This window comes from Haplochromis burtoni, unplaced genomic scaffold, assembly GCF_018398535.1.
Source record: "Haplochromis burtoni strain Fernald_Lab_line unplaced genomic scaffold, NCSU_Asbu1 Contig_39, whole genome shotgun sequence".
In the NCBI taxonomy this organism is placed as follows: Eukaryota; Metazoa; Chordata; class Actinopteri; order Cichliformes; family Cichlidae; genus Haplochromis; species Haplochromis burtoni.
Genome location: NW_024582400.1, coordinates 281,545 through 300,364, shown reverse-complemented (window position 1 = coordinate 300,364; position 18,820 = coordinate 281,545). Strand labels below are relative to the sequence as shown.

General features: G+C 39.2%; 1 protein-coding gene across 2 annotated transcripts in view; it reads left to right on the top strand.

Annotated features, from left to right (window-relative positions):
- The window catches only part of LOC102311857 (inactive dipeptidyl peptidase 10), a 139,011-nt gene that overhangs the window by 92,577 nt on the left and 27,614 nt on the right, over nucleotides 1-18,820 (top strand). For both annotated transcript variants that reach the window (XM_014332884.2, XM_005919878.3), the window contains 8 exons: nucleotides 3,767-3,861; nucleotides 8,511-8,585; nucleotides 13,738-13,790; nucleotides 13,882-13,963; nucleotides 15,221-15,341; nucleotides 17,123-17,277; nucleotides 18,395-18,492; nucleotides 18,579-18,702. In XM_014332884.2, coding sequence (XP_014188370.1) covers nucleotides 3,767-3,861; nucleotides 8,511-8,585; nucleotides 13,738-13,790; nucleotides 13,882-13,963; nucleotides 15,221-15,341; nucleotides 17,123-17,277; nucleotides 18,395-18,492; nucleotides 18,579-18,702 — 803 coding nt within the window. The remainder of the gene's footprint in view (nucleotides 1-3,766; nucleotides 3,862-8,510; nucleotides 8,586-13,737; nucleotides 13,791-13,881; nucleotides 13,964-15,220; nucleotides 15,342-17,122; nucleotides 17,278-18,394; nucleotides 18,493-18,578; nucleotides 18,703-18,820) is intronic.

Sequence of the window (18,820 nt, the reverse complement as noted above, 5' to 3'; positions counted from 1 at the left end):
CTCTATAAGAGTTCAGGTCAATTGCTGTTACTGGAGCACAGAGACTTCCAGTGGATAAGGGGGCTTCAAGACATGGGCAAAATGGGTATGTGGACACCTCAGCATTAAACTTTTATTCTATATCATGTTGAAAATAAGCAGCTACCTCCGGAGTTGAAAATAGATGCAAAAGCTGCAGTTCCTCCAGTGTCCACTTGAGGGTGCCTTGAAAAGTGAGTCAGTCTATGGGGACTATGTTTACAGTCAAAAAAAGGTTTTGATCTCTGTTAGATAATTTCCTTATTTAAATATATGCGATTAATTTTTATTCCATGTTTCACTTCAAAAAGTTACAGTAAGTATTTTTTTAGGTTATTTAATATTAAAAAAACCATTGTACTCATAAATACACACTGATGAGTATTTCATTGCATCTTCCAGCAAACTGATTCATTCTCATAAACTCAGAATGAATCCATTCAGAATATGTAGGTTTGTGGAGATGAACATCACCATTTTCTGCTAATCACACTTTATATATGTGGCTAGAAACCAGACACATATATGTAGTACACCTTATCAGCATTACAAAGTGTTTCCCACACACCTTAAGTTTTCAATTTGAAATGGAATGGTTAATATAACACACCTTTTGAATGCACACTGCAATTTGCTGTCATCTAGTGGTGAGATATTACACAGTGTACCCTTTAAACTTTAAAGGGTACAAATAAAATCTACCTGAACAAAACAAACAGAGCTACCTTGTGGTGATGCCCGTAGGTAGATTTTATTTGTACTTGTATTTGTACTTGTACTTATTTGAACTTCTGGGGCAGCTGGGGGTGGATTCCAACTGTTGGTAGCTTCCAGCCAAGTCTTATTTGCTTCCTCATATTTAGATGTTGGCCAATATGGTGGTGGAGTGGTGATCACGATTACTTCACAGCAATAAGGTCCTGGGCTCCAATCTACTCACCAACTGGAGCCTCTCTACATCGAGTGTGCTTGGGAATTTTCTGGGTCCTCTGGCTTCCTCCCACACTCCAAAGATGTACATGTTAGGTTAACTGGAGATTCTAAATTGACTGAGAACATGAATGGTTTTTATCTCTCTGTTTTAGCCCTGTGACAGACAGGTTATCTGTCCACAGTGTACCCTGCCTCTCGCTCCATGACAGCTGGGATAGGCTCCAGCCCCCTTGCAGTCCTGAATTGTATAAGCAGTTTAAAAAGTGGATGGCTGTTAAGGTGGTTTCTTTTGGAGATTAGAGTCCAGGCAGACCTTTGACGTCATCGCTGCTGGGTTTTTGTGATGCAGGAAACTAGCCTCTAATTCAACATGGAGAATATTCGTAATGAGGGGTTGTTCTCAAAGCACTTCTTCTTGAATATATACGAACTCCTGCCATTTTCTTTTTTCTCTAAAATTTAAAAGGACAAGGGGAAGGTCAGTGATGACCAGTGACTGCTAGCTTGCGCTGTTGGTATATATTTCTTTAAACAATAAGCTCTAAAATATCTTTATGAATTACTTTTTAGTCATTATCAGGTGAAACATGCCATGCAAGTTGTATATATATATAATTCAATACATATCAGCCCATTTAAATACTGGATTTGACTAATACTGGATTGGAAAATATCTGGTTGTTTGCATGCTAAATGCTACTTAGTGATCCACAGCAAGTTGTTAAAAGTGTGGTTTTTTCGTCATAAGTGTTTTCAGGCCCATCTTTGCCCACTATTGGTAACAAAGAGGTAACAAAAGCAGTAAGTTTCCAGCACCAAAACAAAGAGGTGAGCAGCAGGGACTCCGTAAATAGAGCAGATCATCAACTAATCAGAAAGTCAGTGGTGGAAAAAATTATCCAGCTCCTCTAGTCTGTATGTTAAAGGTGAGTTCAATGTAGCTGCACGGTGTGTTCATTTTCCAGCTTTGGCATTTTTCTTTTCAAAAAACAGAGATAATTGTAGCCACTTGCAGTTAGATCAAACCAGCAATATTACGTATTTATGCTAAAAATGGCTGCATCTATTCATGTGTTTGTCTTCTCTAACAATGTGAATGCACATTAGCTTTTTTACGCTGCATTAGAGTATATTCAGCCAGAAAGCTGCCTCTGCTCGTATAGCAGTGAGTGAGTGATTGCCGCTCCTGCAATCAGCCACAAATTCACTCTAAATGAGTTTCAGGAGCTTGTGAAGAGGGAAGGCGAGGGAGGCACAGCTGCTTCTGGTTCAGTGTGGTTAACATGTGAAGCAGAGTGATTTTTCAAGAAATTCAAATCAGAAGTTTACACCATTTTTATTCTGACAGAAACAGACTAAACTTCGAGTAAGAGCTTTTTTAAAATTCTTTATTAATTCAGGCTGTCATCAGTTCACTTCATCTCTCCATAAAAGTAAAACACAGTTGTCATCATTTAAACTTGAGACTTGTCAAAACTCAAATGATCGATTAAAGTACATTTTAAATTAAATTTTATTCCAGATGTAGACGATAGGGACCAGGTCAGCTACCACTCAGAGGCAGTTCCTGTCTTGATATAATTACTTTGGTGCCTCAAGATGGGAAGTTAAGTTGGTCAAGTTGGGAATTTCATGCAATTCTCCAAAATAATGTTAAAATTAATGGAATCTGATCAATGGAAATTTACTTGATTGTTATATATGTAGTTATATGTATTGCAGAGTTGCACTCAGACTGATTGCAACATGTTGGCATGTTGGAGACAGGTTGCCTCTCACAAAGTGAAGTATGCAACTATTCAGAAGGTGAATGTGTTGCACGCTCTCAGACAACCACTATTTTTGTTTTCCTAGTTTCAAAGAGGTTGCCGTCCTGTTTTGACTCCATGGTCATCTCAGCCACAGAACACAGAATCCACTTTAAGGGCACAAAATCATCATCAACCAGCAAACTTCTGAGGGAAACTTTGTCTTTAATGCATTTTGAATGAATCGCTGGTTCTTTACAGAGTAATGAATACATGGAAAATGTACATTTTAGTCCTCTGTACACTAACGATCCAAGAAAGTCTGCATGACTAGAAGTTCAGTCAAAGTTTTTTTTCACTGAACATCTTCTCATACTCCTTCCCGATGCCGTCAGCTGGGACAGCCACATTTATAAAAACTGCCTTTTTTTTCCTCCCGTGTCTGACGTATCTTTCTTTGGTTGGTTGGCCAGCAGCGGCTTATCTGTCTGGAACTTGAGGTCCCACAGGACTTGAGCGCTGGAGTGGAGTGTCCCAGTGGGACTTGTGAGCTTTTAACGAGCACAAATGTTCCTGTACACTATTACACAATTACTGTCATGAGGAGCTGGACTGTCCCAGAGCTTCTTTGCACACGTGCACCTTCAGTGCTGCCTCTGTGACACTTACTGTCCTCAGGGCATGAGTTTGCAGCCATGATCAGAACACTTGCCTTTTCTTGCCACTGGTAGGACTTCTTGAAGTCAGCCTCATCCTTTATCTGTTGATGGTACATGAAGAGGTTTGGTCTTCGTGGTGTTACCACTTACCCCTCATCACTTGTCTTCTTGTCCACATGTTCTTGTTGTCTTGGTTCTGCACTTTGTCTGGAACCCTCCACATATTGAGTCTAAAATTTTTCTGGTCATTTAAATTTTTTTTAGCAAGATAACAGACAATCACATGAACTGAACTTGGGCTTTATTGTGGTATCTTGTGGTCTGTATCTAATTCTGAGTGTACTGTTTTTTTAAAAACATGTTTTCCTGGCTCTTTTATGTCTTACGTATTTTTCTCTCCATTATCAGATTCACAGGTGGTTTACAGGAACCGAGATGGAGATGTCATCAAGTTTGACTTTGTCCTGAATGACACACATGTTCTCCTCAGCAACAGCATATTTGTGAGTGTTTTTACACTTTCTTTATTTAAACATATTAAATATTCCAATACACGCCCATGCGCCTGAGCTGTTATATTCTATGAATGCCATTTTACTTCACTGTTAGGTGATTGCCAAGGAATGTGATGTGTGAACATACATACTAGTGCAGGGGTCAGCAACCTTTAACACCCAAAGAGCCATTGGACCTGGGTTCCACACAAAGGAAAACACTGGGAGCCGCAGATACTTTTTGACATTTAAAATGAAGATAACACTGTATATATTGTTTTTTACCTTTATGCTTTGTGTGAACAACTAAGGTGTGTTGCTTATGAAATTCATGAAGTGCTACAGAGAAAATTACATTTTATTCATGTAATTAACACATTTTGAAGTCTTAAAGAAATATAACCAAAGGAAAGACACCCAGCTGAACTAAAATGATCCAGCAAATAACAACTGTTGTGAGCCGCCACCCTTATATCGCCTTTGGGCTTTTGGAGCCTTGACCTGACTTTTAAAAAATAATTTGAAAAAAAGCACTATGCTGCTAAAAGATGAAAAATAGATATTTGCAAAATTCTGCCTAAATATGTATTTTACCTGGTTAATGTGTGTGGCGGGGCGTGGTCTGCAGCACCGCTGCAGGGGAGGCGGACGCACCTGAGCGGCACCCGCAATCACGCCTCGCCACCTTAACGCCTGTGCTCTCTATGCTGTTGTGTTGGTATGTGTCGGGCTGTGAGCTGCAAAGCTACAGCCGGCTGTATACGTACAGCAACCGTGTGTGAAAAGTGGTCAATAAAGAGATGCTGAAAAGCATTTTCATGCAAATATCGTCGGGTCTGCCGTGATATGTTTACAATGGGACTTATTTTGAGCGATGAAAAAATAATAGAATATAATTTTATTTTTATATTTCAATACCACAATAATCTTCCAATTTAGAACTACAAGTTAAAAAATGAACTAACACAAAAAATACACTTCAGCTAAATACTTCTAAGTTATTTTCCCAAACCACGCGGAGCCGCAGTATAAGGACTAAAGAGCCGCATGCAGCTCCGGAGCCGCAGGTTGCTGATCCCTGTATAGTGTATAGAGTAGGGCTGCTCGATTATGGCAAAAATGCTAATCACAATTATTTTCACTGAAATTGAGATCTCGATTATTTGACGATATTTATTTAACAATAACAATGTGTTGAATAATGACTTTAAAGATTGTCAAAAAATAATCTAAAAATAGTGTGCAAATACTGATAACAGTGCAAATGTTTGCAATATCTATGTTTAGTGAACTTCAAAATACTGCATAATATTTATGCATACAAATCAAGGCAAGCTGTGTAGCCACACAATGCACAATTGCATCAAACTGACATTGAGGTATGTCAACTAAAGTTGCTGCTCCTTCATTCTTTGATCGTATGTCACTTTGTGAGCGGTCTTCACACTATGTCTACTTGATCCACGTCTGACTCCGTGAACCCATAATGTTTCCACACCACTGAAGGTTTTTTACCTCTCTTTTCAACCAACGGCAGTCACTCTCCTCTCCAAATAACTTCTGCTTAGCTTTCCGAGCTTCCCTCGGGTCCTCTTAATTGTTGTGACGTGTGTTCGAATTGCAGAGAGGTGCGCTTGTTTTACCACACAGAGCAGCGCGAGAGTAAAGCACGAGGGAGGTGCTAATAACCCTACAACTGTTTACAACTTGCATAGTTCCCATTTCTGTATAACTGTATATCTCAGATTTCTGTAAAGTTATTTATTTCATATTCTGTATAGTTTTTTCATATTTATATCCTGTTCATAGCCTGTACATAGCTTGTACTCACTACAGCCTGTACATACTTATAGTTATAGAATATTCACAACATACTTCATACTGTGTACATTATAACATACCATAATAGACCCATTTCTGTAATATACTCACATATCTATATTATTGCTAATATATATATTGTAATATATCTATATCACTAAAGCACTTCTGGATGGATGCAAACTGCATTTCGTTGCCCTGTACCTGTGCATGTGCAATGACAATAAAGTTGAATTCTATTCTATTCTAATTCTATTCTAATAATCGGCTCAGTCATTTTTAATGATCGTTGAAAGCCCAGATCGTAATTTAGATTAAAATTCGATTAATTGAGCAGCCCCACCCAATAGTTATGTTTTGTGGACATAAAGGAGATCATTTCATTCATTTGAAATGATATAATGGTTTTAGAAGGTGTTCTAGATGTGTAAAAGCTATAAAAGGGTAATTTTAGTATGTTGGTAGGGTTAGTAATATCCGATTTAGATAAGAACCTAATATTCAAGTTTTGGGGATATAGATTAGATGTTAATGTTACAAAATTAAAACGATATAATGGTTTTTAAAAGACTATAAATGGCACATTTTAGCCTAATGCTAGGTGGTTGCTTTGCAGAATGATACCATCTTAATATCAGATGTAGATGAAATCCTTCAGGGGTCAAAGATGTACCTCTATACAAAGTTTGATTACTCAACCTCTGATCATGCACACGTTAAAACACAAATATCATCTTTTAGGACTTAAAGAAAACAGAATTACAGAACTGGCACAGTAAGTTGGACACTGGCCTTGCGATCTTACTTCTGTCTAGTGCTCATCACAAAGCTTTCTCTTCTACTGTCTGGCTGCTGGGTCCCCAGAGGCTGCAGGAAACAAGTCTCATCCCTGCTTTATCTGCACAATAAAAATACAGTAGCCTCCTGGTGAAGACGCTGGTTGCCCGGCTGTCTGCACTGCGGACAAACTCAAACCTCTCTTTAAGGTTGATCCTCACCTCAACTTACCTGGAAAAGAGGATTTGACGTGTGAATTATAATTTTAGATAATTCTCTAAAACCTGATGCGAGCACACAAATGAACATTCATCATGAGTTGTCACACATGTATTACTTCCAGGAATTTTAAATTATTCCAGTGCAGGGCTAAATTGGCTGCTTTCTAATTGCATCATTATAATCCTGTTGGTGTTCCATCATCACAATCATAAACCATTTATTCTCAGCCGCGGTGTCACCGGGAAGCATGTTTCTACATCAACATGCTTAAATGAGTAGCTCCATGATGAAATCAAAAGACAGAGGTGGCCTCGGTGATGAGAAGTCATAGTCTTGACCCATGCTCGATAGCTGCATAGACAAACAGCTTCAGCATCTAAACCGAGCACTGGCCTGTCTGGCTGCACAGCTTCCCTCGGTCAGCTGTGCACCTCATTTTTTGCAAATAATTGCAAAAACGACACATAAGGCAAAAAGTGGCACTAGAAGTGATGCATGCTGTTTAATTTTTAAGCCTGCCTAAATATTCAGACTCTGCACAATTTTGAAATGCTGTCTATAAAATGTTGGTCTACCACTTCATATACCAGAAATGTCACAACCTGCTGAGGTTCCCGTGTGGTTTTGTGACCTTTATCTGCCACATTAGCTTCTGCCTGCTGCATTAGTTTTCTTTTCTTTCTTCATCATTGTCCTGGGGCAAAACCTGGGAAAAAGCTGGGGTGAAAATAGGACAGCAACCTCCAGATTTTACCTCAACTAGGAAAAATCTGAATCAGAATTTGACGCTTGACCATAAAACCCAACACCCTCCTGTTGGTGGCTCAGCTCTCAGCAACTTAATTCTTCCAGCCCTTCTCCTCCCTTTGATACCAGCAAGAGGCTCTTTCTGCTGCTTCCCTAATCCTGCACACAGCTGTCTTCAATTCATTCCCTTTTTACCCCACTTCTACAAAAAACAGCTGTACTTGCCACCCTCTCTGTCTGCACTCTTTGATAATGTCTTGGTATTTATTTATTTTAGGGTTTTCCTTTCCTGAGCCTCATCACAGCCTTCTTCCAGTGGCACAGTAAAGTCCATAAAGATGACCTTCTTAACCTGGTCTGATCGTGCTGGCAGAGGTCTGAAAACAGCTGTGTTTGGCTGATAGAGTTTGGGAGGTTGAGCAAACAAGAATGGGAGAAACTTCCCAAAAATAGGTGTTCCAAGCTTGTAGCATCAAAAGTCTTGAATACCTATATACATATTTTGTTTTTTTTATTTTGAATGAAGTTGCAAAAAATTTCAAGCTAACTTTTGTGACTTTGTCATCATGGGTTATTGTGATTGGAATTTTGAGGTACAAAATGAATTGAATCCATTTTGGAATACAGCTGTAACATGACAAAATGGGAAAGAGGTGAAGCGTTGTAGACTTCAGTGAAGCATCACAATAAGAGAAGAGTCCCAACATTGGTAGGAAGTAGGACAGCAGCCTGGCAGTTGTGGAGATGAAGCAAGTGGAGAGTTGGGTCAAATGGTGAAATATATATCTGACCTATGGAACTTATGTTTAAGCTAAAAAACAAATACAGAACTTAATCGATTTAGGAGGAAGTTTATCTATTAACACTTGGTAACTAACCTTATCAGGATGCAATATTGCCGCACAATACCAGTGCTCAATCAATTTTTGTCGCCCCACTCCTACCAGTTGTCCATTCCTGCCTCCTGAGTGCTTGAGCTCTCTGTTATCTTTTTTTTTGCTATTGTTTGCTTGCTTGATATAAATGTGGACTGAGCAAAAAAACATAAAAAAAATCTTCTCCTCTTCATCTATTTCTTTTTTTTCAATCAGGTTTCTTTCAAGGTGGCAAAGTACTCCCTGTCTGCAGATCTAAAGTATGCACTCTTTGCCTATGACGTCAAACGGGTGAGTTTTACATTAAAATGCATCCACAACCCACTATGATAAATCAAAATCCCCTGAACATCACATAAAAAAGAGCAAACAGAACAGATGGTGCATTTTTTATTTGCTTCCTCGTGAGCACACACCCTACGGCAGGAGTTCATCCTCACTGTCACAAACCTTTTGTTTCATTTCCAGCCAGGACGGTACTGACACTGCTGTGAAATACCGATTCTGCTTTCATTCACTTATATGCATGCAGCAACCTGATGTTTTTATTCCTAATCATGCTGTTTTGTTCTCAGACAAACTGTTTTTCAAACGCATAAAAAAATGGAAGCGACATAAATTAAAAGCATTCACTTTAGACTGAGCATACACCAGCTGATTGCAAAACACAATACTTACCGCGCTGCACGTACCCACCGTTTCTCTGTGAGTATAAAGAGCTGCACCTGTGCTGAGCAGGTGTGTGTTTATTTGCTGTGAGGCTGTGTGCCTCTGCCCTTCCTGTGCATTTTCACTCTGTCTCTCAGTATTTTTGTGTTTTTCTGTTTGTTAGTGGTCAGTCATCCACCACGAGGCTCTCCTCCCCTCACAGGTTTTCCATTGATTTTTAGATTTGTTTGCAAACCGATGCATCCAGGCTTTAGAAAGTCTGCAGCAACTGAAAAACTCTGAGGTGGATGTTTGTACATCCTGCACTGGGGTCTGCAACACCAGTTTAAGGGCCTCTCAGCAGGATGGATCGGTGTTTGTTACCATAAAAAAAAAACCACACCTTGGAACATCTTCTGTTTATATAGAAACATGTAAACAGCTTTATTTTCAATGAGCTTTACGTTTTTAATATACCCTCCATCTACTGCAACATGATATCCCCTTAAGTACAATTAAAGCCTCTTCCTGAGGTTTTTAGTTGCACTCAGTTGGATTTCTTCCAGTTCAAGTTTGTTTTATTCCTTAGTTAATATTCCAATATTTATATTAAGCTTGGATTACATAGTGAGGGCATACTTAATATATTCAGATACATGGTGCTGTAAGAGGAGTCTTCAGACTTTAAAGGCACTTTTGGGGGAAATTAAATCAGAAAACCTAAAGTGTGGTTTGTGGTTTCCAGTGAATTTAATCATTCATGCAACTTTAAAGGGCCAAAATTGCACAAACAACATGATTTAATCTCCTGTATTTTTCCAGTATTTGAGAATTTTAAATTCCTACCTCAAGAGCAAGCAGTTTTTAAGTGATACCATGGATTTGAGGGCCAAAAACACAAAAGATAAGTGTCAGGAGAGAGATCTGGACTAGGAGTCAAACTGCCGGTGTTACAGTTTAAAAGCAAATGTTTAACCACCCAAGCCTCCACTGCTTTACAGTCGGCATTTATAAATGTGCCACATGATGTGAAGTGGTATCTAAAATGTTGTAACAAAGAGTGAAAAAACATTTAGTACTTTTCTTGTTCAAGTTGTCAAATTTGCATTTTTATGTGTTTTTGTGACAATTTCATGGCCCCAACTTTGTGGCAACAGTTTAGGGTTGGCCCCTTCTTTTTGCAGCATGCACACCAGTGCACAAATCAAGGTCCATAAAGACATGGACTGATGTCACAAATGTGCTTCTGGAAGAACCGGTTAAAAGTTCCCAGAAGAGCTGAAGCTGTTATAGCTGCAAATGGTGGACTGACCTATCAAACCCTATGGATTAAGAATGGGGCGTCACTCATGTTCATACATGTTTGAAGACAAACAAACTAATACTTTTGGCTGTATAGTTTAAGTCCATTCTCACTGCTTCCAGTGTAATTAAGTGGGTAAATAGCACCCTGGTGCTGCCAATCAAATGGACTTGATTAGTTAATGATCAGCAAGTATGAGCACCTCTATAAAAGCAGAACTTTTGGCATTTTGCATACTCAGAAAAACTGCCAAAAACCCAAGAATTACACCTCAGACTCTACAGGCCTTAATTAGCATGTTAAATGTTAAATTTCACGAGAGTACAATTAAAAAAGACTGAACAAGTATGGCGTGTTTGGGAGGATTGCCTGAAAAAAAACCTCCTCTCTTTAAAAAGAACATGGCAACACAGCTTAGGTCTGCAAAGCTACATCTGAACAAACCACAAGACTTCCATAACAATGTCCTTTGGACAGATGATATCAAAGTGGAGTTGTTTGATGATAATGCACAAAACTAGACCCAACATCAGCACAAATACCTCATACCATCTGTCAGCACGTGGTGGTGGGGTGTTGATTTGGGCTTGTTTTGCAGCCACAGGACCTGGACAGCTTGCAGTCATTGAGTCGACCCTGAACAACACGTAAAGTATGCTAGAGTCAGATGTGGGGCAAGTTGAACAGCTAAAGCTTGGACCAAACTGAGTCATGCAACAGGACAATGATCTCAAGCACAGCGACAAAAAGCAATGGGTGGAAAAAAAATTCAAGACGCTGTAGTGACCAGTCAAACTTCAGACTTCAACCTGATTGAAATCCTTTGATCTGATATCCTTAAGAGAGCTGTGCATAAATGAAACCTTGCAAACTTCATTGAACCGAAGCAACATTATAAAGATGAATGGACCAAAATTCCTCCACAACATTGTAGAGAATGATAAAGTTAGGCAGAAAACAATTACTTCAAATTTTTGCTGCTAAAGGTGGTTCTACACTTTTCACACTTGCCTAGTTTATTTCACCACATTCATTTGTTGGGTGGGTGGAATCAATGGATCCGGTAACATTATTCTTAACTTAAAATTGTTGAACAAAGCCTACAGTAAGAGCCAGTACCCCCAGTGCTTCTGATAAAATACAATATACCCAAATTTGCATGATTCGTTTCCCATTGACTTGAAGTGAACCTGGGGGCCAGTCCACTGGCCAGTGGTAATTCATGAATATGCAGATGTTCTGTAAATAGCTTCTAAAAATCCTGCTCGAGGACAAGAGGGGAATCTGGGCTGTAAGGAGAGATTGATGAAGATAGATTGAGACAGCTTTTGCTGAGCAAAATGTCAGTATGATCAATATTTGTAAGAAAAAGCAAAACACAAGACAAATAGTGCAATAACACAAGATATTTAAGCCAGAATGGATGACGTGTCAGTTCATAGTATCATTGGGTCGATAAAGATGACTTTACTGAAGCATTTGTAAACATACATCATTTTAAGCATCATAGCGAAGGTCAGTCAGTCAGCGGCAATCTGTGAAAAGCAGATTAATCTGTAAAGCACAACTCGTCCAGTTTCCTTGGTATCGTTTGATAAAGATGTGTTACACCTATTCCACACGTGAACACATGTGTGTTAGTATGTAAAAAAGAGCCTGCTTTTATTTTGACCGCTGTGTCCTGAAATCCTCCTATTTAATAGAAGTTAAGTACAAATCCTTGGAGTGTATTATAACCCTTAAGTTTTACACTTGCATATTTTGCCAGCAAGCTAGGTTTTGTTAAGTGTGTTATTAGAAAAAGAGCCAAGTGCAAAAAGAAGAATTTTAAGCTGCTTAATGAGAGAAAAATCAAAACAACTAACACTGAAAAAGACTGTTATAACCTGTTTCTACCAGAAACACACAAAAAACATGATGTCCGTTACTCAAATTTTTGGGTTAGCAATTTAAAATTAGAATGAAACACAATGGGGAATACAAAAGGAATAAACAAGTGCTTGGGTGTGGCTGTGGCTCAGGTGGTAGAGCAGTTCAGCTACTGGTTGGAAGGTTGGTGGTTCAATTCTTGGCTTCCCCAGTCTGCATGCCAAATATCCTTGGGCAAGATACTAACCCCAAGTTGCCCTCCGATGCGTTCATTGGAGTGTGAATGTAGTTTAGTTTGCACTTGTGTTTAGAAGTGCTTGTGTGAATGAGGCATGTTGTATACAGCTTTGAGTACTCTGGGAGAGTAGAAAAGCGCTTTATAAGAATCAGTCCATTTACCATTTACAAACCTATCAAGAAAAGCAAGTGGAGAACAAAAGCCAATATAGAAAACAGAACCAAAATACAAAACAAAAAAACCACCAAACATCCCCAAAATAACTCAAGAACTCGAACATTAACCATACTCAAAACAAGAACAACCACGAGCTCCTAAAATAAGAACACAAGCAGAGAACAGAATTTACCAAAATAAAACAGGAAGTGACAGCAAAGGAAACATCGATAAAACCATCAAAGACATACACTAGGGCTGCTCGATTATGGCAAAAATGATAATCACGATTATTTTCACTGAAATTGAGATCTCGATTATTTGACGATATTTATTTAACAATAACAATGTATTGAATAATGGCTTTAAAGATTTCAAAAAATGATATAAAATAGTGTGCAAATACTGATAACAGTGCAAATGTTTGCAATATAAAAAATAAATGAAAAATGTAAACATCTATGTTTAGTGAACTTTGCAGTGTTGCTCTGTGGTGCAGCTACGACACCGTAGCAAAGTTTACACACTATGTCTAATTGATCCACGTCTGACTCCGCCAACCCATAATGTTTCCACACCACTGAAGTTTTTTTTACCCCTTTTTTCAACCAACGGCAGTCACTCTCCTCTTCAAATAACTTCTGCTTAGCTTTCTGAGCTCGGGTCCTCTTAATTGTTGTGACACGTGTTCGAAATGCAGAGAGGTGCGCTCGATTTGCCACACGGAGCAGCGCGAGAGTAAAGCACGAGGGAGGGAGGGGCTAATAATCGGCTCAGTCATTTTTAATGATCGTTGAAAGCCCAGATCGTAATCGTGATTAAAATTCGATTAATTGAGCAGCCCTAACATACACATATTCTGCTACATGGATTTATTATGCCAATGCAAGAAGCAGAACAATAACAGAACACTCAGGTTCGCCAGGGTTTAAACTACATATGTACTGTCAGATTTGATTTAGGAACTCATTCAGCAGTCACATAATTATTAAAGGTATCAAACAAAACCTCATGTCACAAACAGCCAGCTAAAAAAGCCAAAACTACCCGATTAGTTGGAGTATTGCAATCAAACAGGAAGCAGAATAACGAGATGTTTGCAAACGACTGTGACTTCAGCATGTATATCAAAGTTTTCCCGCTGCAGTTGGTTTGTCTTTGCTCAGCAAGGCTGGTATCAGTGATGGATCAGTGTTTGCATTATGTGATGGCTTGCTCTCTCATTTCAGATGTACAGATATTCATACACCGCATCTTATATCTTGTACAACATCTACACGAGGTAAGCCGGTTTAGACTTTTCATCATCACCTGCTCTCTGCACGTGACGGCATTCAGGTTGTTTTATTTCTGTGTGTGTGTGTGTTCAACAGGGAGGTAAGGGAGCTGAATCCTCCCGAGGTCCACAATGCTGTGCTCCAGCACGCAGCCTGGGGACGACAAGGACAGCAGCTGGTAAGGCTGAGCGTGTCTGTTTTTAAAGCGTGATGCTTTCTCTCATTTCCTTTCTTCTGTCCTCGGCGGCTTTTTATAAATTCACGCTGCCCAGCCGCTCCAGGGGGATCTGCTCCACAGGATAGGTTGTGTTTACACGTTCTCTGTTTTCGTCTGTAGTTAATTTCACATTTTTACATTATGTTACACTCGGGGTGCTTCTTCAGACTTATTAGTAGAGTGAGGAAGTCTCTGGGCCACCTGTTTTCATTTTAGCGCTGTGCTGTAGAAATAAATTCAGCACTGTAAAGCAAGCAGCAGCTTTCAGCACAACCTTGAATGTCTGCTGATGTAGTGCAGTGCCTTTTATCAGTAGTTGGAAAGCAATATAAAAGAATAACATATATGTTTTTTATAAATATCTTTTATAAAAAATTTGAGGGTTTTTTTTTTAGTCTTCAAACTTGGAGCACAAGTCCAGAGCTCATTCTCACTTCTGAAGGTTAACACAGCCAGATTATTTCATCGTTCTTAGCTAGAGACCAGATTAATTCTCTTTTACTTAAGGTTTTGCATTTTTGCTTGACGAGACATGTAAGAATCTGTGCTTTTGTGTCATTTTTAAGCACCATGAGTTGAGGGCAACTTTAATCATTTCTTTGCAAGTTCTTTTAGATGTTTCTATGGTGGCTCTAAAAGGTCAAATGCACTGCAACTTACAAAAAACAGGAAATATAAAAATGCACATAAGAAATCGACAGAACAACAGAAGTCGAATAAAACACCATGAAATGGAAAAATGTTTCACAAAAAAGATCTCATGACACTGATGAACCCTCCACCTCTTGGTCCATTTTTCCTAAGTTGGTGTCAGTGTTGTAACATTTGTACAGCTATTAAAACAACAGCTGCATTAGGTGTATGTAAGCCAGAGGAGCTGCCATGGAGCTAATGACATTTGACAAGAGAGCAGTGGAAATGAAGCAAATGCAGCGGGAAATGACTTCAGGAAGATTCAGGATATTGGTGAAGATGCAGGATCCTGTTTGTACCTTCAAATGCAAATATTAAAACACTGATGAAATATGGTGAACAAACAGTGCACACTGGGTTTTAATATATATAAAAAAGAGATGTCATCAGAGAGGAAATCAAAAAGAAAAACAAATCAAGTGGACGAGCAAAAAGCAGCTTCACACGAGGGTGAGAAACGGCAGAGAGGAAAAACAAACTAAATTTGCGTGTTTGTGCCTGCTGTCGCTTCGTCTTCCTCTCCAGATCTACATCTTTGAGAATAACATCTACTACCAGTCAGACGTGAGGAGCAACTCTCTGAGAATCACCTCCTCTGGGATGGAGGGAGTCATTTTCAACGGGCTCACTGACTGGCTATACGAAGGTGTGTACTGCAGAGTGTATCGACTCTGAACGTTGAGTCCTTTGCATCTTTTATGAGCCCTTTAATCACTACAAGTGCAACTTTTATGTATAAACTGCACTTTGGGCTGATGCACCATAAATGCCAGCTCTGACTTAATGTGAATAACTGTGAAATTAAATCTTGCACAGACACTGAATGTAAATGAGTTATAAACACGTGTGAACTTTACTTATGACTAAATTCCTCATGACATCAGTCTCAGTTGTGGTTTCACATATAGATACACACATTAGCCAACATGAGCTCCTCTGTATGCCAAAGTTTTCTAGAGTTCAATGTGAGGACATCTGTCTGACAGATAAAGCATGCAACAGGACAATGAACACAAGCATACAAACAGAAAGCAAATCTCCAACACAGTGCCTGAAAAAGAAAAGAATCAAGGTGGTGCAATGATCCGGTCAAAGTCCAGACTACAACCTGACTGTTGTGGGCTGCTGTAAGTTGTTCTACAAGTCACTGAATCGCAGGATGGACGTTGTTTTACAGGACTGGTAATGTTAGCATGCAAACCTCTCCGCTGGTAAATATGACAACAAATAACTTTTTTATACAGTCTATGATTATAACAACTAACTAACGAGCAATGCAATAAAAATGTAAAACATTTACTAAAATTCACACACATTGCAATGGGCCAGATATCATTATCTTACAGTGTTAAATGTTTGAATGTTATTCATAAACATTGAGCCATTCTAGTGTCTTACCTTTAGGATATTACACTTATACTGGAGGCTGGAGTATGGCTACAGCGGCTGTGGTTATACTAGATTTGTAACGTGCACTACAATTTTTCAGCATGAGATCTTTTCCTTTTACTCATTTTGACATATTCCACTAATAAAGAGAGAAAAAGCACATCTATGGACACAGAAACAGCCATTTATGAAAGGTGGCATTGCTCCCATTAGCAGTGTGCTTGTAAATTGCATTTGGCTCACTGCTCTTTTTGTTACTCTCTGAATTTCTCTTAGTAAAATGCTCATTTAAGACCTTCAGAAAGTCAGTTATAAAAACTTTGTGACATTAATAATTGCTAAGTTTAAATCGAGGTGGTTTGAATTTTTGCCATTCTCTCTTTAAATGCCAGAAGGCGAAACAGGAGAGTCGCTGTGAGCTCGTTGGTGCAGGAAACAGTTTCAGGGTGCACTGTGGATTGTCGGTTTTTCAAAGATTTGTCTTTGGCATTAAAAATGCAGCAGAGCAGACTAGACAAACTCAGCAGAGTGGCAATGAAAAATCAACAACAAGCCTCTATGATCCATTAAGTCTCTGTGTAAACAAATTCAGTAATGTGGTGATAGTGTGTGCAGTGTGCGCAGTTTGCACAGAGAGCAGCACAAACGCTGTCTGAGAGAGATGGGGAACATTACAGAATAATTTTTGTTTGTAGATTTACTGAAAGCTGTTCATTTTCACTGTTTCATTTGCTTTTACTTCAGATTGCAGCCATTTGGCTGATATGTTCTGACAGCAGAGGAGCACAACTCCATCAAATAGTGTGCTTTTGACCAGTTTTTGGATTACATTTTAAATAACATAAAGTGACCTAGAAAAGGCAAAAATGAAAGAATAAAAGAATAGGAGTGCAGGTGGGGAAAACCAGCAGGTTTATAAGATCTATCTGTGTTAATGTATGTAAGTAGATCCTCAGGTTGCTTTAAATACAGAATGCGAGGAAAAAATCTAAATAAAGCTGTTTTACAGATGGTTTTGTGTGTTTTATTCCTGATCAGAGGAGATTCTACATTCATATTTGGCACACTGGTGGTCTCCTGATGGAGAACGACTGGCCTACCTCACCATCAACGACACACTGGTGCCCAACATGGTTCTTCCCCAGTTCACCGGCAGCACGTACCCCCGAGGCCTACAGTACCCATATCCAATGGTGAGGCTGGGCTCTGAGGAATAGACAGTCGCTTTCTTTAAGGCTCTTTGCAGTATTTTCATCCTTCAACTAATACACAGCTAAATCTAAATATACCAGAGGGAAAAGGCAATGCCACATCAATAACCTTAGCTTAGCAGAGTAGCAGTAAGTCACTGCTCTGCACATCTGGCTCAGGTGGAATCATTTTAAATTATTTTACTGTAAGTAATTACCTTAAAGTGCAGTTTTTCGATGACAGAATCATGCCTGTTGTTAACGCAGTGCTGCCCGAGGGCCTGAAGACCACAGGCATCCGTGTTGATTTTGGGCTTTGTCCTTGCACACAGAGATTTCTCCAGATTTTCTGAATTTTTCAATGATATTATGCACCATAGATGATGAGATATTCAAAGTCACATTTATGTAGAGGAACATTATTCTGAAATCTGTCCACAGGTTGAAGAGGCAGGGTTTTTTCAGATTTGTTAAACTCTACCTCTTAAAGATGCTCTTTTTATACCCAATCATGTCACTGACGTGATGCCAATGAACCTAATGAGATGGCAAAAGTTACTATTTTAGTACTGCAATCAGTGTGTTCTGTTTTTGTCATTCCCATCGTGATATCTTGAATTTATACTGAACGCATCAATACTTATGGACACGTTTGCACTCAACCCACAAGCGTTAAACTCGGAAGTTGGCTGAACATTCATACAAACAAATTATCTCCCTGTTTTTTAGATGATTTGTTGATTGTTGTTTTGTCTCAGAGTTTTGGGAATTAATTTCTCACTGTACACGTGATAACAGCAATTCCCCAACCAATGATATGTCTGACCGTTTAAATGATCCTATGACCTGAAGACCACAGCTGTAGTTATTGTACAACTGAGGATGCAAAAATCTGCTATGTGGAAGAGTAGAATTTGTGGAAATAAGTCATGAACAGTTGTTTATTTGGTGTTAGCTCGCATATTCTCTCTGTGATCTATAGCATTGTCTTTTCATTTTAAATGAATTATTCAGACTTTTTCTCTGCTTTTATGTATAGATGTCAACACCACGGTCTCGTCTTATGTACATTAAATTAAAAAGCTGATTTTAGGGGATGTTTCTGTGTCCGTCCCATCAGGCCGGTCACGTCAATCCTACAGTCAAGCTGTCGGTGGTCAGCCTGGTTGGTGCGACGCACACTCAGGAGATGCAGCCTCCCGATCAGCTCGCGCTCAGGTGATGACACACAAACATAAGCTCGGGCTGGCACAGAAAGGTGTAAAATCCACAATTCGAGTCTCCTCTCTGTGTCTTCTCTGCAGGGATTTCTATATCACCATGGTGAAGTGGATCAGTAATACTCACCTCGTCGTGCAGTGGCTCAATCGGCCCCAGAACGCTTCTCTGCTTACTGTGTGTGACGCAACAATAGGAGTCTGTCTTCAGGTTAGTGCTTTTGATTTAAACCTCAGGAAGGAAACTTAGTTCAGAGTTTCATTGTCCGCATACAGAACAGATTACTTAAGTGTACCCCAAAGCACTGCTGTGAGTTGAGAAGAATCAG